At 57.4% G+C, this 22,848-nt stretch overlaps 1 protein-coding gene and 1 long non-coding RNA gene across 6 annotated transcripts in view; one reads left to right on the plus strand and one right to left on the minus strand.

Moving 5' to 3' along the window:
- Positions 1-4,962, plus strand: part of pde4a (phosphodiesterase 4A, cAMP-specific) — a 245,506-nt gene extending 240,544 nt beyond the window's left edge. For all 5 annotated transcript variants that reach the window (XM_067972902.1, XM_067972903.1, XM_067972901.1 and 2 more), the window contains 3 exons: positions 1,298-1,420; positions 1,887-2,069; positions 3,994-4,962. In XM_067972902.1, coding sequence (XP_067829003.1) covers positions 1,298-1,420; positions 1,887-2,069; positions 3,994-4,353 — 666 coding nt within the window. In that variant the 3' untranslated portion in view covers positions 4,354-4,962. The remainder of the gene's footprint in view (positions 1-1,297; positions 1,421-1,886; positions 2,070-3,993) is intronic.
- The window catches only part of LOC137304350 (uncharacterized), a 37,259-nt gene that overhangs the window by 4,083 nt on the left and 10,328 nt on the right, over positions 1-22,848 (minus strand). The gene's annotated exons all lie outside the window — the stretch shown is intronic.

The following is a 22,848-nucleotide window of genomic DNA, read 5'->3' on the forward strand; positions in this document are numbered from 1 at the left end:
GAATGAGAGGTGATCTCATTGAAACATACAAAATTCTTACAGGGCTTGACAGGGTAGATGCAGGGAGGATGTTTCCCCTGGCTGGGGAGTCTAGAACCAGGGGTCACAGTCTCAGAATATGGGGTCGGCCATTTAGGACTGAGATGAGGAGGAATTTCTTCACTCAGAGGGTGGTGAATCTTTGGAATTCTCTACCCCAGAGGGCTGTGGAGGCTCAGTCATTGAGTACATTCAAAACAGAGATCGATAGATTTCTAGACATTAAAGGCATCAAGGGATATGGGGATGGTGCAGGAAAATGACGTTGAGGTAGAAGATCAGCCATGATCTTGTTGAATGGCGGAGCTCAAGGGGCTGAATGGCCTATTCCTGCTCCAATTTCTTATATTCTTTTGTTCTTATGCTGCACCGTCGAAGGGGCTGTACTGAGGGAGTGTTGAGCTGTCGGAGGGTCAGTACTGAGGGAGTGTGGCACTGTCGGAGGGTCGGTACTGAGGGAGTGTTGCACTGTCGGAGGGTCGGTACTGAGGGAGTGTTGCACTGTTGGAGGGTCAGTACTGAGGGAGTGCTGCACTGTTGGAGGGTCAGTACTGAGGGAGTGTTGCACTGTCGGAGGGTCAGTACTGAGGGAGTGCTGCACTGTTGGAGGGTCAGTACTGAGGGAGTGTTGCACTGTCGGAGGGTCAGTACTGAGGGAGTGCTGCACTGTCGGAGGGTCAGTACTGAGAGAGTGCTGCACTGTCGGAGGGTCAGTACTGAGGGAGTGCTGCACTGTCGGAGGGTCAGTACTGAGGGAGTGCTGCACTGTCGGAGGGTCAGTACTGAGGGAGTGCTGCACTGTCGGAGGGTCAGTACTGAGGGAGTGCTGCACTGTCGGAGGGTCAGTACTGAGGGAGTGCTGCACTGTCGGAGGGTCAGTACTGAGGGAGTGCTGCACTGTCGGAGGTGCTGTCTTTCGGATGAGACGTTAAACCGAGGCCCTCTCTGATGGATGTATAAGATCCGATGACACTATTTGAAGAAGAGCAGGGGAGTTCTCCCCAGTGTCCGGGCCAATATGTATCCCTCAACCAACCTCACTAAAACAGATTATCTGGGCATTATCTCGTTGCTGTTTGTGGGATCTTGCTGTGCGCAAATTGGCTGCTGCGTTTCCCACATTACAACAGTGACTACACTTCAAAAAGTGCTTCATTGGCTGTAAAGCGATTTGGGACGTGATGAAGTCATGAAAGGTGCTATATAAACGCAAGGTCATTCCTTCTGATTTATTTCCTTGTGGTTTTCTCATTGACAGGTCCTGGCGACAGACATGTCGAAACACATGACCCTCTTGGCAGGCCTGAAAACCATGGTGGAGACAAAGAAAGTGACCAGCTCGGGGGTCCTGCTGCTTGACAACTACACTGACAGGATCCAGGTACTTGCTGTGCCCATGTCTGAGGGCATTGCCCCTTCTCCCATTGTAAGAGAATGGGATCCAGGTACTTGCTGTGCCCATGTCTGAGGGCATTGCCCCTTCTCCCATTGTAAGGGAATGGGATTCAGGTACTTGCTGTGCCCATGTCTGAGGGCATTGCCCCTTCTCCCATTGTAAGGGAATGGGATTCAGGTACTTGCTGTGCCCATGTCCGAGGGCATTGCCCCTTCTCCCATTGTAAGGGAATGGGATTCAGGTACTTGCTGTGCCCTGTGTCAGAGTTACCTCATTGTAAGATATTTTCAAGCACCCAGTAGTTCCTTGTATTGTTTATATTACAGAACGGAGGAACAAGGAGGCACTGGGAGCGGTCAGGAGCTGTAACTCCCTGATATCTAGAGCAGCCATTGACTGGCCTGTGATTTGGTGCGGTGGTTATTCAGTGTTGGTGTGTTTGTGTTGACAGGTGATGAGGAATATGGTTCACTGTGCTGATCTGAGTAATCCCACCAAACCGCTGGAGCTGTACCGACAATGGACAGACCGCATTCTGGAGGAGTTTTTCCGACAGGGAGACAAGGAGCGAGAGCGAGGGATGGAGATCAGCCCAATGTGTGACAAACATACAGCCTCTGTGGAGAAGTCACAGGTACCCAGGGGGACTGGGCATTCGCAGACTGAGCTGGGATTTAACTCCCCCAGGAGCACAGTCAGTACCACTCTGAGCAGCTGAGCCACACGTACAGGAAGGTGCTGTGTTGGGTGTCAGTACTCCAGGGGTAGGGGCTCGTTCCAGCTGGAAGATGTCTGTGTGTGAACATCGAGTGAGGAAACGATTGCCTGTGAATCCTCCTGCAGTTTAATATTTTTTTTATTCGTTCATGGGATATGGGTGTTGCTGGTGAGGCCGGCATTTATTGCCCATCCCTAATTGCCCTTGAGAAGGTGGTGGTGAGCCGCCTTCTTGAACCGCTGCAGTCCGTGTGGTGAAGGTTCTCTCACAGTGCTGTTAGGAAGGGAGTTCCAGGATTTTGACGATGAAGGAACGGCGATATATTTCTAAGTCGGGATGGTGTGTGACTTGGAGGGGAACGTGCAGGTGGTGTTGTTCCCATGTACCTGCTGCTCTTGTCCTTCCAGGTGGTAGAGGTCGCGGGTTTGGGAAGTGCTGTCGAAGAAGCCTTGGCGAGTTGTTGCAGTGCATCCTGTGGATGGTACACACTGCAGCCACAGTGCGCCGGTGGTGAAGGGAGTGAATGTTTAGGGTGGTGGATGGGGTGCCAATCAAGCGGGCTGCTTTGTTCTGCATGGTGTCGAGCTTCTTGAGTGTTGCTGGAGCTGCACTCATCCAGGCAAGTGGAGAGTATTCCATCACACTCAATAGCCGGCATTCAGAGTCTAGCTCACACAGGAAGAATAGTCACTTGGGTTGGTGCCAGAGAGAAAGAGACCGATGTTTGTCGGCCTGGACCCCAGTAAGAGTTGTGTCTTCAGGAGAGAAGGGAGAAATTTAGTGGAGAAATGCTGGTTTATCTCTGAATCCCCCGTTCAGCACATTCCCAATCCGGGCTACACTGTCAGGGGAGGACAGGTCCTCCTGGGACAGGTGATGGGACCCACAGGGAGCCTCACTCAGACCTGTCAGCAGCTGTTATAGGGGAACAGGTCCCTATAATAGACACTGTGTCCACAGCAAGGAGGGAGGGGGGACAGGGGGAAGGCAACGAGGGGTAAGGGGGGAGAAGGAGCAGGGGGGATGGGGAGCGAGGGACAGGGCAGGCGGGAAGGAGGTGCAGGGGGTAGGGAAGTGGGGGAAAGGGGTGCAGGAGGGAGGGGGAAGGGGAGCGTGGGCAAGGGGAGAGGAAGGGGAAGGGGAGCGGGGATAGTGAGTGGGGGGAAGGGGAGCGGGGATGGTGAATGGGGGGAAGGGGAGCGGGAGAAGGGGAGCGGGGGATAGTGAGTGGGGGGGATGGGGAGCGGGGGATGGTGAGTGGGGGGAAGGGGAGCGGGGGATGGTGAGTGGGGGATGGTGAGTGGGGGGAAGGGGAGCGGGGGATGGTGAGTGGGGGATGGTGAGTGGGGGGATGGTGAGTGGGGGGATGGTGAGTGGGGGGAAGGGGAGCGGGGGATGGTGAGTGGGGGATGGTGAGTGGGGGGAAGGGGAGCGGGGGATGGTGAGTGGGGGGAAGGGGAGCTGGGGATGGTGAGTGGGGGGAAGGGGAGCGGGGGGTGGTGAGTGGGGGATGGTGAGTGGGGGGAAGGGGAGCGGAAGAGGAAGGGGAGCAGGAGAAAGGGAGCGGGGGGCATGGGAGTGGGGGATGGTGAGTGGGGGGAAGGGGAACGGGGAGAAGGGGAGCGGGGGGAAAGGGAGCGGGGAGAAGGGGAGTGGGGGGGAAGGGGAGAGGGGAGTGGGGAGAAGGGGAGGGGGAGAAGGGGAGAGGGGGAAGGGGAGCGGGGGGAAGGGAGCGGGGGGAAGGGGAGTGGGGAGAAGGGGAGGGGGAGAAGGGGAGAGGGGGAAGGGGAGCGGGGGGAAGGTGTTTACTGTCTCTGAGATCATTCTCTGTGCCTTGCAGGTGGGGTTCATCGACTACATTGTGCACCCTCTGTGGGAGACCTGGGGTGACCTGGTGCATCCTGATGTTCAGGATATCCTGGACACACTGGAGGACAACAGATACTGGTACCAGAGTATGATTCCGCAGAGCCCCTCCCCACCACTGGATGATTCCAGCCTGAGCCAGGAGGTTTGCATCGACAAGTTCCAGTTCGAACTGACGCTGGAAGAAGAAGAGGATTCCGACCGATCGGACAAGGAGAGGCACAGCACGGAAGAGGAGGAAAGGAGCTGCCATAGCTCAGAGGAGACCATGCTGTGCGCAATGGAGGGACAGTTAGATGCCACGACCCAGGACACATCCTCTGTAGAATCATAAAAAAGGGGAGCGGGCGTGTGTGGAACGGACAAAAATGAAATTTGTCTTTTTGTGGAGACAAACGCATCGAGTGTAGATTGGAATCCACGCCTGTGGGAGATCCCACCATCGGAACATCCCAACACTCAGGAAACTCGGGACCGAAGGGGGCGGGAGATTAAAGCCATTCTTTGAACCTTTGACGGGTAACAGGGGGAGGAGGCCGCTTTTAAGAAATCTTGTGTTCCTCACTCTCCTCTCTCCCCCCCACACCCCCCCCCCCAGCCCAACAGGAGTGACGGAGGAGGTTACAAGCTGGAGAGAACGACAGACTTTCAACAGGAAACGGGTGAACGGAACTAAGCCCCTCCCTCCCCGCGAGGGTTGCCTGCGGCGTGGGAATCTGTTTCTCCGTGTGTGACAGGGTCTGGTGGCTGTGTGCCTTTTCTAGAATTATCTACAAGCTTCATGTTTGTAGTTAAATCAAGCAATGATTTGTTTTATTTTTAATGTTATATTTTACGTACTGTTATAATTTATTCTGCAAGGTTCTCAAACGAGCCAGATCAATGTGAGAGGAGCCGGTGGGTTTGAAGCAGACCGGTTCGAAACACTAAACTCTGCTCTTCAGTTTGTGACGTCTTCCTCCAACCTTCTTTTGCACAATATGGCAATATCTTTGGGACATTTTTTAATAATTTATGTTACAGAGATTGTGGGATGTACAGGGTGTAAACAACGAGCTGTGCTGGCTGGGGATGGGACTGTTTCCTCCATTCCAGTTTTCCAGATTCTTTGTGCCAGGAGGACGCTGCACTTTCATGTCTGTGAGTGGCTTTGAATGGAAGAAGGTCACATTCAGTCCGTCACTCCAGGTTATGGCTGCACTACGTCAGGACAATCTCTTGTCCAGTTTACTCCCCTCCTCTTGTGGAGGCACTGACTCTCACTGAGGTCAGTTCCACAGTGTCTCCAGTACCTAGCGGCCATTCTTCACGTGTCTGTCCACTGACAGGCTATTTAACCATGGGACTAACACAGCCAAGTCCAATAGTGTCTTCACCCGATGCACACATGTACATACACGTGCGTGCACACACACGTACATACATTCACATGTATGTACGTGCATGCACACACACTTACATACACGCACAAGTACATACATGCCGCACACCCATATATACACGCATGCACACATGTACATACACGCACATACACATGCACACGTACCGACGCACATACACGCAAGCACACGTATACATACACACGTACATACATGCACACACACATACACACATGTGTACATAAACACACACACATGCACACAGACATTTGCTGAGGTGCAAAACGAATACTGAATTCAGAATGATTGCTTCTCTGGCCCAGAATCAGGAGAGAGTTTTATTCTAAACCACAACTTTCATTTATTTGTTTTTCTATTTATCTCCGCGATTGCACATGGCCTTTAAATTCAAGACATGAAATTGCTGCACTCCTGGTTTGCTGTATAAAAGGTCAATATCAATTTGATTTTTTTTTGCCTTAAACTCAGTTTGCGCTCACATGAGAACACTCCCTACAGCCCGCTCTGAATGCCAGAGAGGAGATTGTGTGTGTGGGGATTCCATGAGCTGTCGGAGTCTGACAGCTTTACCATTACTCTGGACTGTATTGAGCACCATCAATGGTACATTCAATCCGCACAGAGCCTGTGGAACTTGACACTAATCATATCAAGTTCCAGAAATAACAGGGTGAGATGGGGTGAGATGTGGCTCTACGTTGTCACTCATGGATCCAGTTAATGGAATTTCTGTCTGCCCTTCTCTGAAAGTGGAGAGGAAATAGGAGACTGGGAGGGTGAGTGGTCCTCACTCTCTGTGAACTGGCCATCTAGCGAGTGATTGATCACAGTCACCTGTGAAACCGCAGGCACGGCCAGATCCCTGTCCCCAAAAATGCTGCAAACATCATAATTTCAGTGGACTCGTAGCCCTCAAAAACTTCCAAACATAATGTTAGGGTCTATCCACTGAGAGTTAGAGTCCCAGATCCCAGTGACAGGTCTGTCGCTCTGTGTTCCATTCTTGCAGTGTGATGTGACAGGTGAGTACAGGTGTGGGTTAGATTCTGCAGCAAGAGCAGACTTATCCATGAAAGGCATTAACATCACCAAGAGTAACAGGTTAATTAAAGTCGGGTCACGACAACTGGCTCAACAGTCACATCATGTGACAGATAAAATCCCTCGGCTCCCGGAGCTGTGATCAGGATCTGTAGAAAATCAAAGCTTCAGTGACAATCCTCAGGAATCAGCAAAGACTCCAAAAATTCACCACAGCGGATCCCAGAGCGCTGGTCATGTGGACAGGTCAGATTCAGGCACAAATTAATCAGGTTTCAGAGGGATGGGAGCAGGAAATGGGAGGGGGCTCACACCCTGGGGAAAGGAAATGGGTGGGGGGATTGGGGGTTGAGGAGGGGGGATGGAGGAGGGGGGATGGAGGGGGAGCCCAGCCTGTCCCTGGGGATGGGTGGGGTGGACTCACACTAGTTCCTTCTTTGGCTTGGCTTCCATTTTGATGGCGATTCAGTGAAGCTCCTTGGGACATTTTTCTACATGAAAGGTGTGAGTTGTTGAGGTTTTGTCAGTGGGGGCGGGGGTCGTGTCCCAACAGCACTCTGACCAGTCTCTGCTGCTCACTGAATCTCATCACACCCACAACTGCTCACACTGACTCCCCGCTTTGTTACTGCTCTAAGCAAGAGCTGTTATTTGCTCCCCTCAGACTCTCTCAGTTGTCGGGTATTTTGGGGAAACGTGTTCCAAATCCCGGGGGGGTGCCGTTTCCCCTCCTCAGCCAAAAGGGCCAGTGAACAGGGAGCTATCAGCTGGTGATATGGTGTCCATTCTGTACAGTCTCCACCAACCAGCTTGGATCCAGCACAGGTCTGTGGTTGTTGTACAGTTTTTTAGTTTATATTCATGATTTTATTTTTTTGGTTCTGGTTTGATATTTGTACATAATGTAATGTTTGTAAATGATTCGTTCTAAAGCTGTTGCGATGTTGAGACCGAGAGATACTCCTGGTGAGAAGAATAGTGTCAAATCCCGTGTAATATAACGTGCTGTGGAATCGTGAACACGTGGGGACTAATCACTGATTGACAATACAATGGCACAGCATCCTTTACCAAGCAGGGGGAGGACAGGGGTTAACAAATGGGGTTTGAAACACATGTGCAGCACACACTCACACTCACTCTCACACTTACTCACTCACACTCACATTCACATTCGCACATGGCGCTGGAGTGGGATTACACGAGAGATTGGATCAGGCAAAAAGAACAGCGTAAACTCAGACTGGTACGAAGTCTCATTTCTGCCACTGAAGGTGATGTAATTATTGACAGGGCCAGTAGGAGGCACATCACCTAAAGTCAACCATCTCCCTCTGCACAGATAACCTAATATACCCAATTCCCCCACTCACCAATTCACCAATTCCCCACTCCAACTCGCCCACTCACCAATTCCCCCACTCCAATTCCCCCACTCACCAATTCCCCACTCCAACTCGCCCACTCACCAATTCCCCCACTCCAATTCCCCCACTCACCAATTCCCCCACTCCAACTCGCCCACTCACCAATTCCCCATTCACCAATTCCCCCACTCACCAATTCCCCATTCACCAATTCCCCCACTTACCAATTCCCCATTCACCAATTCCCCATTCACCAATTCCCCACTCACCAATTCCCCCATTCACCAATTCCCCCACTCACCAATTCCCCATTCACCAATTCCCCACTCACCAATTCCCCCATTCACCAATTCCCCACTCACCAATTCCCCACTCACCAATTCCCCCATTCACCAATTCCCCACTCACCAATTCCCCCATTCACCAATTCCCCATTCACCAATTCCCCCACTCACCAATTCCCCCACTTACCAATTCCTGCATTCACCAACTCACCAATTCCTCCATTCACCAACTCGCCCACTCACCAATTCCCGCTTTCACCAATTCCCCCACTCACCAATTCCCCCACTCACCAATTCCCCCACTCACCAATTCCCCCATTCACCAATTCCCCCACTCACCAATTCCCCCACTCACCAATTCCCCCACTCACCAATTCCCCCATTCACCAATTCCCCCACTCACCAATTCCCCCACTTACCAATTCCCGCATTCACCAACTCACCAATTCCTCCATTCACCAACTCGCCCACTCACCAATTCCCGCTTTCACCAATTCCCCCACTCACCAATTCCCCCACTCACCAATTCTCGCATTCACCAATTCCCGCTTTCACCAACTCGCCCACTCACCAATTCCCGCTTTCACCAATTCCCCCACTCACCAATTCCCTGACTCTGATTCACTGTAACATGTCATATCAAAGACTAAACTTGTTTGGCCAATTTGTTCTTTCTCTAAATCACATATTCAGGAATTTGAGAAAATTGGAAACTGCAAACAAGAAACTAAACTTCTTGCAGTGCCTGTGTGCAGCTGTGTCACACACTCACCGACCACACACCAGCCCAGTGGTAAACAGAACAGTAGGGCCTCCTTCAGACGAATGAGTCAGATCCACTCTTAACTCTGAAAGTGAAAACGCTTCTGCTAAACTGCAGTAATACGGCACCATGTGGGGTGTATATAGCAGAGTGGTAAACACTTGGCCAATAACTCAACGTGTGTTCCAGACACCCTGGGGTGAGGGGGTTTGATGTGTGTTACCCTCTATCGACTCAACCCTGGTTTGCTCTTACATCATTGTTTAAATGGACAGAGAGCTCAGTCCATCTGAGCCCTCGCTCGCTGCCTCAGCTCAGTCTCACTGACCCACTCATTGTGCATGAGCTCACAGCAGAGACAGTAATTTAAGACTCGGAAATCATGAAGCTTTACACAATCATCCGAGACCAACAAAAGAATCTTCTGGAAAATCATATGGGCAAGATAAAGGTTATGGGTCAGTACCCATTGTTGTTAGATTGAGTTGTGCACATTGCCAAGGTCCCCACAGAACAGGAAATTCTGGGATGGTTTAGTAAAGGACACTCAGCACTTTCAACACTGAACTTTCCACATTCATCAAATGGATCTGTTGTGAACTGTAGCATCACATCTCAGAAACATGTTTGAAAAAATATTAAAAGTCACTTGAAATTACCAGTTGTAATATTTGTACATTCATTGTAGTGCTGGGGTGTGAACTGTTTCTAACTCGTGTTAAGCTCCAAGTCTCAGCCAATGCCTCACTGAAATTGGGGTTTGAGCCACTGACTCTGGTCCCTCTCTCTATCTCTGTCCGTCTCTCTCTCTCAGTCTGTTAGTGTATCGTGTGTTCACACTCCTCCCATCGATATATGGGGCTTAACTATGAGAAACGTCAAAAATAAATAAACAAATAAAAAGCACGGTGAAGGTTTATACACAGCTAGTGTGAATGTTTTATTTCATAGAACCATTTACAGCACGGGGGGAGGCCATTCGGCCCATTGTTTCTGTGCCAGCTCTTTGCTAGAGCAATGCAAAACTAATCCCATTGCCCTGGGCTCTCCCACAATCCTGTATCAATCCTCTGCTTTGAATATTTATCCAGTTTTACCTTAAAAGATGCAGTGGTCTCTGCCTCAACCTGTAGCAAAGCATTCCATGCCCCAAACACCCTCTGTGTAAAGACATTTCTCCGAACCTCTCTGCTCACTCTCATCACCGACTCCCCAACCAGAGGTAATAGTCTTTCCTGATTCACTCGATCGAAACTCTTTATAATTTTAAAACCTCGATCAAATCTCCTCTTAACCCTCTCTGCTCCAGTGGAAATAGTCCCAGTATCTCAATCTTTCCTCGTAACCAGAGTTTCCCATCCCTGGCATTATCCTGGAGAATCTACAGTGTACGCTCTTTATGGCTTTAATGTCCTTTCTATAATAGGACACCCAAAACTGGCCTAACCATTGCCTTGTACAAATTTATCATTATCTCAATTGTAATCAATGGCCCACCCCTAACCGAGCTTTTGGTCTCTCCTAATATCTTCTTCTTTGGCTCGGGGCCCATTTTTTTGATTATCTGTGAAGCACCTAAATAAATGTGAGTTGTTGTTGAGCTTTGATCATTTTTTTCAGAACCAATGACTTTTCTCCAATTGCCTTTAATAATTGTCCCAGATCCCTCCTCTAGTTCACAATACTCTGGTAGTTAACAGTGGAACAACATGATCAATGTTAATGCAATGCCCAGAAATTGAACAATTTAAACTGGAGTTTCATTCCTTCAGGTGGTAAATTATAGAATCATAGAATCATAGAAGTTACAACATGGAAACAGGCCCTTCGGCCCAACATGTCCATGTCGCCCAGTTTATACCACTAAGCTAGTCCCAATTGCCTGCACTTGGCCCATATCCCTCTATACCCATCTTACCCATGTAACTGTCCAAATGCTTTTTAAAAGACAAAATTGTACCCGCCTCTACTACTGCCTCTGGCAGCTCGTTCCAGACACTCACCACCCTTTGAGTGAAAAAATTGCCCCTCTGGACCCTTTTGTATCTCTCCCCTCTCACCTTAAATCTGTGCCCCCTCGTTATAGATTGTTAAGAGATTTTAAAAAGATTAAATCTTACATTTCCTTTCTGTCTCTTTTCTCTCTTAATTGAAGTTCCCCCTCTCTCTATTTCTCTTTCTGCACCTGATTTAACTCGAACTCACCCTGTTTCCATCTCTGTCATTCCTCTCTTTATTTCTCAATCTTTAAATCTCATTGGTTAAGGAGATCGTCCATTGGTCCCACTTTTCACTGAGGACGCAGATACCCCATTCCAGCAACATCCAGACCACAATCTCTGCCATCCCATCATCCTCCACAACTACAATTCATCCTGACAATCCCACCCTCAAACTAATTCTTTTATTTTTAATTTGCTTATTAAAACCCTTAGTATTAGCCATGGCTCAGTTAGTAACACTCTCACCTCTGAGTCAGAAGGTCATGGGTTCAAATCCCACTCCTGAAACATTAGCCCATAATCAAATACTCCTGTACAGTACTGAGGGAGCGCCGCACTGTCGGAGGGTCAGTACTGAGGGAGCGCCGCACTGTCGGAGGGTCAGTACTGAGGGAGCGCCGCACTGTCGGAGGGTCAGTACTGAGGGAGCGCCGCACTGTCGGAGGGTCAGTACTGAGGGAGCACCGCACTGTCGGAGGGTCAGTACTGAGGGAGCGCCGCACTGTCGGAGGGTCAGTACTGAGGGAGCGCCGCACTGTCGGAGGGTCAGTACTGAGGGAGCGCCGCACTGTCGTAGGGTCAGTACTGAGGGAGCGCCGCACTGTCGGAGGGTCAGTACTGAGGGAGCGCCGCACTGTCGGAGGGTCAGTACTGAGGGAGCGCCGCACTGTCGGAGGGTCAGTACTGAGGGAGCGCCGCACTGTCGGAGGGTCAGCACTGAGGGAGCGCCGCACTGAGGGAGGGTCAGTACTGAGGGAGCGCCGCACTGTCGGAGGGTCAGCACTGAGGGAGCGCCGCACTGTCGGAGGGTCAGTACTGAGGGAGCGCTGCACTGTCGGAGGGTCAGCACTGAGGGAGTGTCGGAGGGTCAGTACTGAGGGAGCGCCGCACTGTCGTAAAGGTCAGTACTGAGGGAGTGTCGGAGGGTCAGCACTGAGGGAGCGTCGCACTGTCGGAGGGTCAGCACTGAGGGAGCGCCGCACTGTCGGAGGGTCAGTACTGAGGGAGCGCCGCACTGTCGGAGGGTCAGTACTGAGGGAGCGCCGCACTGTCGGAGGGTCAGTACTGAGGGAGCGCCGCACTGTCGGAGGGTCAGTACTGAGGGAGCGCCGCACTGTCAGAGGGTCAGTACTGAGGGAGCGCCGCACTGTCGGAGGGTCAGTACTGAGGGAGTGCCGCACTGTCGTAAAGGTCAGTACTGAGGGAGTGTCGGAGGGTCAGTACTGAGGGAGCGCCGCACTGTCGTAAAGGTCAGCACTGAGGGAGCGTCGGAGGGTCAACACTGAGGGAGCGCCGCACTGTCGGAGGGTCAGTACTGAGGGAATGCTGCACTGTCGGAGGGTCAGTACTGAGGGAGTGTCGGAGGGTCAGCACTGAGGGAGCGCCGCACTGTCGGAGGGTCAGCACTGAGGGAGGGTCAGCACTGAGGGAGCGCCGCACTGTCGGAGGGTCAGTACTGAGGGAGCGCCGCAGTGTCGTGAGGGTCAGTACTGAGGGAGCGCCCCACTGTCGGAGGGTCAGTACTGAGGGAGCGCCGCACTGTCGGAGGGTCAGTACTGAGGGAGCGCCGCACTGTCGGAGGGTCAGTACTGAGGGAGCGCCGCACTGTCGGAGGGTCAGTACTGAGGGAGCGCCGCACTGTCGGAGGGTCAGTACTGAGGGAGCGCCACACTGTCGTGAGGGTCAGTACTGAGGGAGTGTCGGAGGGTCAACACTGAGGGAGCGCCGCACTGTCGGAGGGTCAGCACTGAGGGAGCGCCGCACTGTCGGAGGGTCAGCACTGAGGGAGCGCCGCACTGTCGGAGGGTCAGCACTGAGGGAGCGCCGCACTGAGGGAGCGCCGCACTGTCGGAGGGTCAGCACTGAGGGAGCGCCGCACTGTCGGAGGGTCAGCACTGAGGGAGCGCAGCACTGAGGGAGTGTCGGAGGGTCAGCACTGAGGGAGCGCCGCACTGTCGGAGGGTCAACACTGAGGGAACGCCGCACTGTCGGAGGGTCAGCACTGAGGGAGCGCCGCACTGTCGGAGGGTCAGCACTGAGGGAGCGCCGCACTGTCGGAGGGTCAGCACTGAGGGAGCGCCGCACTGAGGGAGGGTCAGTACTGAGGGAGCGCCGCACTGTCGTGAGGGTCAGTACTGAGGGAGCGCCGCACTGTCGGAGGGTCAGCACTGAGGGAGCGCCGCACTGTCGGAGGGTCAGTACTGAGGGAGCGCTGCACTGTCGGAGGGTCAGCACTGAGGGAGTGTCGGAGGGTCAGCACTGAGGGAGCGCTGCACTGTCGGAGGGTCAGCACTGAGGGAGTGCCGCACTGTCGAAGGGTTAGTTCTGAGGGAGCGCCGCACTGTCAGATGGTCAGTACTGAGGGAGCGCCGCACTGTCAGAGGGTCAGTACTGAGGGAGTGTCGGAGGGTCAGTACTGAGGGAGCGCCGCACTGTCGGAGGGTTAGTACTGAGGGAGCGCCGCACTGTCGGAGGGTCAGCACTGAGGGAGTGTCGGCGGGTCAGCACTGATGGAGCGCTGCACTGTCGGAGGGTCAGCACTGAGGGAGCGCCGCACTGTCAGAGGATCAGTACTGAGGGAGTGTCGGAGGGTCAGCACTGATGGAGCGCTGCACTGTCGGAGGGTCAGCACTGAGGGAGTGTCGGAGGGTCAGCACTGAGGGAGCGCCGCACTGTCGGAGGGTCAGCACTGAGGGAGCACCGCACTGTCGGAGGGTCAGCACTGAGGGAGCGCTGCACTGTCGGAGGGTCAGCACTGAGGGAGCGCCGCACTGTCGGAGGGTCAGTACTGAGGGAGCGCCGCACTGTCGTCAGGGTCAGTACTGAGGGAGCGCCGCACTGTCGTGAGGGTCAGTACTGAGGGAGCGCCGCACTGTCATGAGGGTCAGTACTGAGGGAGCGCCGCACTGTCAGAGGGTCAGTACTGAGGGAGCGCCGCACTGTCGTGAGGGTCAGTACTGAGGGAGCGCCGCACTGTCGTGAGGGTCAGTACTGAGGGAGCGCCGCACTGTCGTAAAGGTCAGTACTGAGGGAGTGTCGGAGGGTCAGTACTGAGGGAGCGTCGCACTGTCGGAGGGTCAGTACTGAGGGAGCGCCGCACTGTCAGAGGGTCAGTACTGAGGGAGCGCCGCACTGTTGGAGGGTCAGTACTGAGGTAGCGCCGCACAGTCGGAGGGTCAGTACTGAGGGAGCGCCGCACTGTCGGAGGGTCAGTACTGAGGGAGCGCCGCACTGTCGTAAAGGTCAGTACTGAGGGAGTGTCGGAGGGTCAGTACTGAGGGAGCGTCGCACTGTCGGAGGGTCAGCACTGAGGGAGCGTCGGAGGGTCAACACTGAGGGAGCGCCGCACTGTCGGAGGGTCAGTACTGAGGGAATGCTGCACTGTCGGAGGGTCAGTACTGAGGGAGTGTCGGAGGGTCAGCACTGAGGGAGCGCCGCACTGTCGGAGGGTCAGCACTGAGGGAGGGTCAGCACTGAGGGAATGCTGCACTGACGGAGGGTCAGCACTGAGGGAGCGCCGCACTGTCGGAGGGTCAGTACTGAGGGAGCGCTGCACTGTCGGAGGGTCAGCACTGAGGGAGTGTCGGAGGGTCAGTACTGAGGGAGCGCCGCACTGTCGTAAAGGTCAGTACTGAGGGAGTGTCGGAGGGTCAGCACTGAGGGAGCGTCGCACTGTCGGAGGGTCAGCACTGAGGGAGCGCCGCACTGTCGGAGGGTCAGTACTGAGGGAGCGCCGCACTGTCGGAGGGTCAGTACTGAGGGAGCGCCGCACTGTCGGAGGGTCAGTACTGAGGGAGCGCCGCACTGTCGGAGGGTCAGTACTGAGGGAGCGCCGCACTGTCAGAGGGTCAGTACTGAGGGAGCGCCGCACTGTCGGAGGGTCAGTACTGAGGGAGTGCCGCACTGTCGTAAAGGTCAGTACTGAGGGAGTGTCGGAGGGTCAGTACTGAGGGAGCGCCGCACTGTCGTAAAGGTCAGCACTGAGGGAGCGTCGGAGGGTCAACACTGAGGGAGCGCCGCACTGTCGGAGGGTCAGTACTGAGGGAATGCTGCACTGTCGGAGGGTCAGTACTGAGGGAGTGTCGGAGGGTCAGCACTGAGGGAGCGCCGCACTGTCGGAGGGTCAGCACTGAGGGAGGGTCAGCACTGAGGGAGCGCCGCACTGTCGGAGGGTCAGTACTGAGGGAGCGCCGCAGTGTCGTGAGGGTCAGTACTGAGGGAGCGCCCCACTGTCGGAGGGTCAGTACTGAGGGAGCGCCGCACTGTCGGAGGGTCAGTACTGAGGGAGCGCCGCACTGTCGGAGGGTCAGTACTGAGGGAGCGCCGCACTGTCGGAGGGTCAGTACTGAGGGAGCGCCGCACTGTCGGAGGGTCAGTACTGAGGGAGCGCCACACTGTCGTGAGGGTCAGTACTGAGGGAGTGTCGGAGGGTCAACACTGAGGGAGCGCCGCACTGTCGGAGGGTCAGCACTGAGGGAGCGCCGCACTGTCGGAGGGTCAGCACTGAGGGAGCGCCGCACTGTCGGAGGGTCAGCACTGAGGGAGCGCCGCACTGAGGGAGCGCCGCACTGTCGGAGGGTCAGCACTGAGGGAGCGCCGCACTGTCGGAGGGTCAGCACTGAGGGAGCGCAGCACTGAGGGAGTGTCGGAGGGTCAGCACTGAGGGAGCGCCGCACTGTCGGAGGGTCAACACTGAGGGAACGCCGCACTGTCGGAGGGTCAGCACTGAGGGAGCGCCGCACTGTCGGAGGGTCAGCACTGAGGGAGCGCCGCACTGTCGGAGGGTCAGCACTGAGGGAGCGCCGCACTGAGGGAGGGTCAGTACTGAGGGAGCGCCGCACTGTCGAAGGGTTAGTTCTGAGGGAGCGCCGCACTGTCAGATGGTCAGTACTGAGGGAGCGCCGCACTGTCAGAGGGTCAGTACTGAGGGAGTGTCGGAGGGTCAGTACTGAGGGAGCGCCGCACTGTCGGAGGGTTAGTACTGAGGGAGCGCCGCACTGTCGGAGGGTCAGCACTGAGGGAGTGTCGGCGGGTCAGCACTGATGGAGCGCTGCACTGTCGGAGGGTCAGCACTGAGGGAGCGCCGCACTGTCAGAGGATCAGTACTGAGGGAGTGTCGGAGGGTCAGCACTGATGGAGCGCTGCACTGTCGGAGGGTCAGCACTGAGGGAGTGTCGGAGGGTCAGCACTGAGGGAGCGCCGCACTGTCGGAGGGTCAGCACTGAGGGAGCACCGCACTGTCGGAGGGTCAGCACTGAGGGAGCGCTGCACTGTCGGAGGGTCAGCACTGAGGGAGCGCCGCACTGTCGGAGGGTCAGTACTGAGGGAGCGCCGCACTGTCGTCAGGGTCAGTACTGAGGGAGCGCCGCACTGTCGTGAGGGTCAGTACTGAGGGAGCGCCGCACTGTCATGAGGGTCAGTACTGAGGGAGCGCCGCACTGTCAGAGGGTCAGTACTGAGGGAGCGCCGCACTGTCGTGAGGGTCAGTACTGAGGGAGCGCCGCACTGTCGTGAGGGTCAGTACTGAGGGAGCGCCGCACTGTCGTAAAGGTCAGTACTGAGGGAGTGTCGGAGGGTCAGTACTGAGGGAGCGTCGCACTGTCGGAGGGTCAGTACTGAGGGAGCGCCGCACTGTCAGAGGGTCAGTACTGAGGGAGCGCCGCACTGTTGGAGGGTCAGTACTGAGGTAGCGCCGCACAGTCGGAGGGTCAGTACTGAGGGAGCGCCGCACTGTCGGAGGGTCAGTACTGAGGGAGCGCCGCACTGTCGTAAAGGTCAGTACTGAGGGAGTGTCGGAGGGTCAGTACTGAGGGAGCGTCGCACTGTCGGAGGGTCAGCACTGAGGGAGCGTCGGAGGGTCAACACTGAGGGAGCGCCGCACTGTCGGAGGGTCAGTACTGAGGGAATGCTGCACTGTCGGAGGGTCAGTACTGAGGGAGTGTCGGAGGGTCAGCACTGAGGGAGCGCCGCACTGTCGGAGGGTCAGCACTGAGGGAGGGTCAGCACTGAGGGAATGCTGCACTGACGGAGGGTCAGCACTGAGGGAGCGCCGCACTGTCGGAGGGTCAGTACTGAGGGAGCGCTGCACTGTCGGAGGGTCAGCACTGAGGGAGTGTCGGAGGGTCAGTACTGAGGGAGCGCCGCACTGTCGTAAAGGTCAGTACTGAGGGAGTGTCGGAGGGTCAGCACTGAGGGAGCGTCGCACTGTCGGAGGGTCAGCACTGAGGGAGCGCCGCACTGTCGGAGGGTCAGTACTGAGGGAGCGCCGCACTGTCGGAGGGTCAGTACTGAGGGAGCGCCGCACTGTCGGAGGGTCAGTACTGAGGGAGCGCCGCACTGTCGGAGGGTCAGTACTGAGGGAGCGCCGCACTGTCAGAGGGTCAGTACTGAGGGAGCGCCGCACTGTCGGAGGGTCAGTACTGAGGGAGTGCCGCACTGTCGTAAAGGTCAGTACTGAGGGAGTGTCGGAGGGTCAGTACTGAGGGAGCGCCGCACTGTCGTAAAGGTCAGCACTGAGGGAGCGTCGGAGGGTCAACACTGAGGGAGCGCCGCACTGTCGGAGGGTCAGTACTGAGGGAATGCTGCACTGTCGGAGGGTCAGTACTGAGGGAGTGTCGGAGGGTCAGCACTGAGGGAGCGCCGCACTGTCGGAGGGTCAGCACTGAGGGAGGGTCAGCACTGAGGGAGCGCCGCACTGTCGGAGGGTCAGTACTGAGGGAGCGCCGCAGTGTCGTGAGGGTCAGTACTGAGGGAGCGCCCCACTGTCGGAGGGTCAGTACTGAGGGAGCGCCGCACTGTCGGAGGGTCAGTACTGAGGGAGCGCCGCACTGTCGGAGGGTCAGTACTGAGGGAGCGCCGCACTGTCGGAGGGTCAGTACTGAGGGAGCGCCGCACTGTCGGAGGGTCAGTACTGAGGGAGCGCCACACTGTCGTGAGGGTCAGTACTGAGGGAGTGTCGGAGGGTCAACACTGAGGGAGCGCCGCACTGTCGGAGGGTCAGCACTGAGGGAGCGCCGCACTGTCGGAGGGTCAGCACTGAGGGAGCGCCGCACTGTCGGAGGGTCAGCACTGAGGGAGCGCCGCACTGAGGGAGCGCCGCACTGTCGGAGGGTCAGCACTGAGGGAGCGCCGCACTGTCGGAGGGTCAGCACTGAGGGAGCGCAGCACTGAGGGAGTGTCGGAGGGTCAGCACTGAGGGAGCGCCGCACTGTCGGAGGGTCAACACTGAGGGAACGCCGCACTGTCGGAGGGTCAGCACTGAGGGAGCGCCGCACTGTCGGAGGGTCAGCACTGAGGGAGCGCCGCACTGTCGGAGGGTCAGCACTGAGGGAGCGCCGCACTGAGGGAGGGTCAGTACTGAGGGAGCGCCGCACTGTCGTGAGGGTCAGTACTGAGGGAGCGCCGCACTGTCGGAGGGTCAGCACTGAGGGAGCGCCGCACTGTCGGAGGGTCAGTACTGAGGGAGCGCTGCACTGTCGGAGGGTCAGCACTGAGGGAGTGTCGGAGGGTCAGCACTGAGGGAGCGCTGCACTGTCGGAGGGTCAGCACTGAGGGAGTGCCGCACTGTCGAAGGGTTAGTTCTGAGGGAGCGCCGCACTGTCAGATGGTCAGTACTGAGGGAGCGCCGCACTGTCAGAGGGTCAGTACTGAGGGAGTGTCGGAGGGTCAGTACTGAGGGAGCGCCGCACTGTCGGAGGGTTAGTACTGAGGGAGCGCCGCACTGTCGGAGGGTCAGCACTGAGGGAGTGTCGGCGGGTCAGCACTGATGGAGCGCTGCACTGTCGGAGGGTCAGCACTGAGGGAGCGCCGCACTGTCAGAGGATCAGTACTGAGGGAGTGTCGGAGGGTCAGCACTGATGGAGCGCTGCACTGTCGGAGGGTCAGCACTGAGGGAGTGTCGGAGGGTCAGCACTGAGGGAGCGCCGCACTGTCGGAGGGTCAGCACTGAGGGAGCACCGCACTGTCGGAGGGTCAGCACTGAGGGAGCGCTGCACTGTCGGAGGGTCAGCACTGAGGGAGCGCCGCACTGTCGGAGGGTCAGTACTGAGGGAGCGCCGCACTGTCGTCAGGGTCAGTACTGAGGGAGCGCCGCACTGTCGTGAGGGTCAGTACTGAGGGAGCGCCGCACTGTCATGAGGGTCAGTACTGAGGGAGCGCCGCACTGTCAGAGGGTCAGTACTGAGGGAGCGCCGCACTGTCGTGAGGGTCAGTACTGAGGGAGCGCCGCACTGTCGTGAGGGTCAGTACTGAGGGAGCGCCGCACTGTCGTAAAGGTCAGTACTGAGGGAGTGTCGGAGGGTCAGTACTGAGGGAGCGTCGCACTGTCGGAGGGTCAGTACTGAGGGAGCGCCGCACTGTCAGAGGGTCAGTACTGAGGGAGCGCCGCACTGTTGGAGGGTCAGTACTGAGGTAGCGCCGCACAGTCGGAGGGTCAGTACTGAGGGAGCGCCGCACTGTCGGAGGGTCAGTACTGAGGGAGCGCCGCACTGTCGTAAAGGTCAGTACTGAGGGAGTGTCGGAGGGTCAGTACTGAGGGAGCGTCGCACTGTCGGAGGGTCAGCACTGAGGGAGCGTCGGAGGGTCAACACTGAGGGAGCGCCGCACTGTCGGAGGGTCAGTACTGAGGGAATGCTGCACTGTCGGAGGGTCAGTACTGAGGGAGTGTCGGAGGGTCAGCACTGAGGGAGCGCCGCACTGTCGGAGGGTCAGCACTGAGGGAGGGTCAGCACTGAGGGAATGCTGCACTGACGGAGGGTCAGCACTGAGGGAGCGCCGCACTGTCGGAGGGTCAGCACTGAGGGAGCGCCGCACTGACGGAGGGTCAGCACTGAGGGAGCGCCGCACTGTCAAAGGGTCAGTACTGAGGGAGCGCCGCACTGTCGGAGGGTCAGTACTGAGGGAGCGCCGCACTGTCGTGAGGGTCAGTACTGAGGGAGCGCCGCACTGTCGTGAGGGTCAGTACTGAGGGAGCGCCGCACTGTCGGAGGGTCAGTACTGAGGGAGCGCCGCACTGTCGGAGGGTCAGTACTGAGGGAGCGCCACACTGTCGTGAGGGTCAGTATTGAGGGAGTGTCGGAGGGTCAACACTGAGGGAGCGCCGCACTGTCGGAGGGTCAGCACTGAGGGAGCGTCGGAGGGTCAACACTGAGGGAGTGCCGCACTGTCGGAGGGTCAGTACTGAGGGAGTGTCGGAGGGTCAGCACTTAGGGAGCGCCGCACTGTCGGAGGGTCAGCACTGAGGGAGCGCCGCACTGTCGGAGGGTCAGCACTGAGGGAGCACCGCACTGTCGGAGGGTCAGCACTGAGGGAGCGCCGCACTGTCGGAGGGTCAGCACTGAGGGAGCGCCGCACTGTCGGAGGGTCAGCACTGAGGGAGCGCCGCACTGTCGGAGGGTCAGCACTGAGGGAGTGTCGGAGGGTCAGCACTGAGGGAGCGCCGCACTGTCGGAGGGTCAGCACTGAGGGAGCGCCGCACTGAGGGAGGGTCAGTACTGAGGGAGCGCCGCACTGTCGTGAGGGTCAGTACTGAGGGAGCGCCGCACTGTCGGAGGGTCAGCACTGAGGGAGCGCCGCACTGTCGGAGGGTCAGTACTGAGGGAGCGCCGCACTGTCGGAGGGTCAGTACTGAGGGAGCGCCACACTGTCGTGAGGGTCAGTACTGAGGGAGTGTCGGAGGGTCAACACTGAGGGAGCGCCGCACTGTCGGAGGGTCAGCACTGAGGGAGCGCCGCACTGTCGGAGGGTCAGCACTGAGGGAGCGCCGCACTGTCGGAGGGTCAGCACTGAGGGAGCGCCGCACTGTCGGAGGGTCAGCACTGAGGGAGCGCCGCACTGTCGGAGGGTCAGCACTGAGGGAGCGCCGCACTGTCGGACGGTCAGCACTGAGGGAGCGCAGCACTGAGGGAGTGTCGGAGGGTCAGCACTGAGGGAGCGCCGCACTGTCGGAGGGTCAACACTGAGGGAACGCCGCACTGTCGGAGGGTCAGCACTGAGGGAGCGCCGCACTGTCGGAGGGTCAGCACTGAGGGAGCGCCGCACTGAGGGAGGGTCAGTACTGAGGGAGCGCCGCACTGTCGTGAGGGTCAGTACTGAGGGAGCGCCGCACTGTCGGAGGGTCAGCACTGAGGGAGCGCCGCACTGTCGGAGGGTCAGTACTGAGGGAGCGCTGCACTGTCGGAGGGTCAGCACTGAGGGAGTGTCGGAGGGTCAGCACTGAGGGAGCGCTGCACTGTCGGAGGGTCAGCACTGAGGGAGTGCCGCACTGTCGAAGGGTTAGTTCTGAGGGAGCGCCGCACTGTCAGAGGGTCAGTACTGAGGGAGTGTCGGAGGGTCAGTACTGAGGGAGCGCCGCACTGTCGGAGGGTCAGTACTGAGGGAGTGTCGGAGGGTCAGTACTGAGGGAGCGCCGCACTGTCGGAGGGTTAGTACTGAGGGAGCGCCGCACTGTCGGAGGGTCAGCACTGAGGGAGTGTCGGCGGGTCAGCACTGATGGAGCGCTGCACTGTCGGAGGGTCAGCACTGAGGGAGCGCCGCACTGTCAGAGGATCAGTACTGAGGGAGTGTCGGAGGGTCAGCACTGATGGAGCGCTGCACTGTCGGAGGGTCAGCACTGAGGGAGTGTCGGAGGGTCAGTACTGAGGGAGTGCTGCACTGTCGGAGGGTCAGCACTGAGGGAGTGTCGGAGGGTCAGCACTGAGGGAGCGCCGCACTGTCGGAGGGTCAGCACTGAGGGAGCACCGCACTGTCGGAGGGTCAGCACTGAGGGAGCGCCGCACTGTCGGAGGGTCAGTACTGAGGGAGCGCCGCACTGTCGTCAGGGTCAGTACTGAGGGAGCGCCGCACTGTCGTGAGGGTCAGTACTGAGGGAGCGCCGCACTGTCATGAGGGTCAGTACTGAGGGAGCGCCGCACTGTCAGAGGGTCAGTACTGAGGGAGCGCCGCACTGTCGTGAGGGTCAGTACTGAGGGAGCGCCGCACTGTCGTGAGGGTCAGTACTGAGGGAGCGCCGCACTGTCGTAAAGGTCAGTACTGAGGGAGTGTCGGAGGGTCAGTACTGAGGGAGCGTCGCACTGTCGGAGGGTCAGCACTGAGGGAGCGCCGCACTGTCGGAGGGTCAGTACTGAGGGAGCGCCGCACTGTCAGAGGGTCAGTACTGAGGGAGCGCCGCACTGTTGGAGGGTCAGTACTGAGGTAGCGCCGCACAGTCGGAGGGTCAGTACTGAGGGAGCGCCGCACTGTCGGAGGGTCAGTACTGAGGGAGCGCCGCACTGTCGTAAAGGTCAGTACTGAGGGAGTGTCGGAGGGTCAGTACTGAGGGAGCGTCGCACTGTCGGAGGGTCAGCACTGAGGGAGCGTCGGAGGGTCAACACTGAGGGAGCGCCGCACTGTCGGAGGGTCAGTACTGAGGGAATGCTGCACTGTCGGAGGGTCAGTACTGAGGGAGTGTCGGAGGGTCAGCACTGAGGGAGCGCCGCACTGTCGGAGGGTCAGCACTGAGGGAGGGTCAGCACTGAGGGAATGCTGCACTGACGGAGGGTCAGCACTGAGGGAGCGCCGCACTGTCGGAGGGTCAGCACTGAGGGAGCGCCGCACTGACGGAGGGTCAGCACTGAGGGAGCGCCGCACTGTCAAAGGGTCAGTACTGAGGGAGCGCCGCACTGTCGGAGGGTCAGTACTGAGGGAGCGCCGCACTGTCGTGAGGGTCAGTACTGAGGGAGCGCCGCACTGTCGTGAGGGTCAGTACTGAGGGAGC

Source organism: Heptranchias perlo, chromosome 37 (assembly GCF_035084215.1).
Source record: "Heptranchias perlo isolate sHepPer1 chromosome 37, sHepPer1.hap1, whole genome shotgun sequence".
In the NCBI taxonomy this organism is placed as follows: Eukaryota; Metazoa; Chordata; class Chondrichthyes; order Hexanchiformes; family Hexanchidae; genus Heptranchias; species Heptranchias perlo.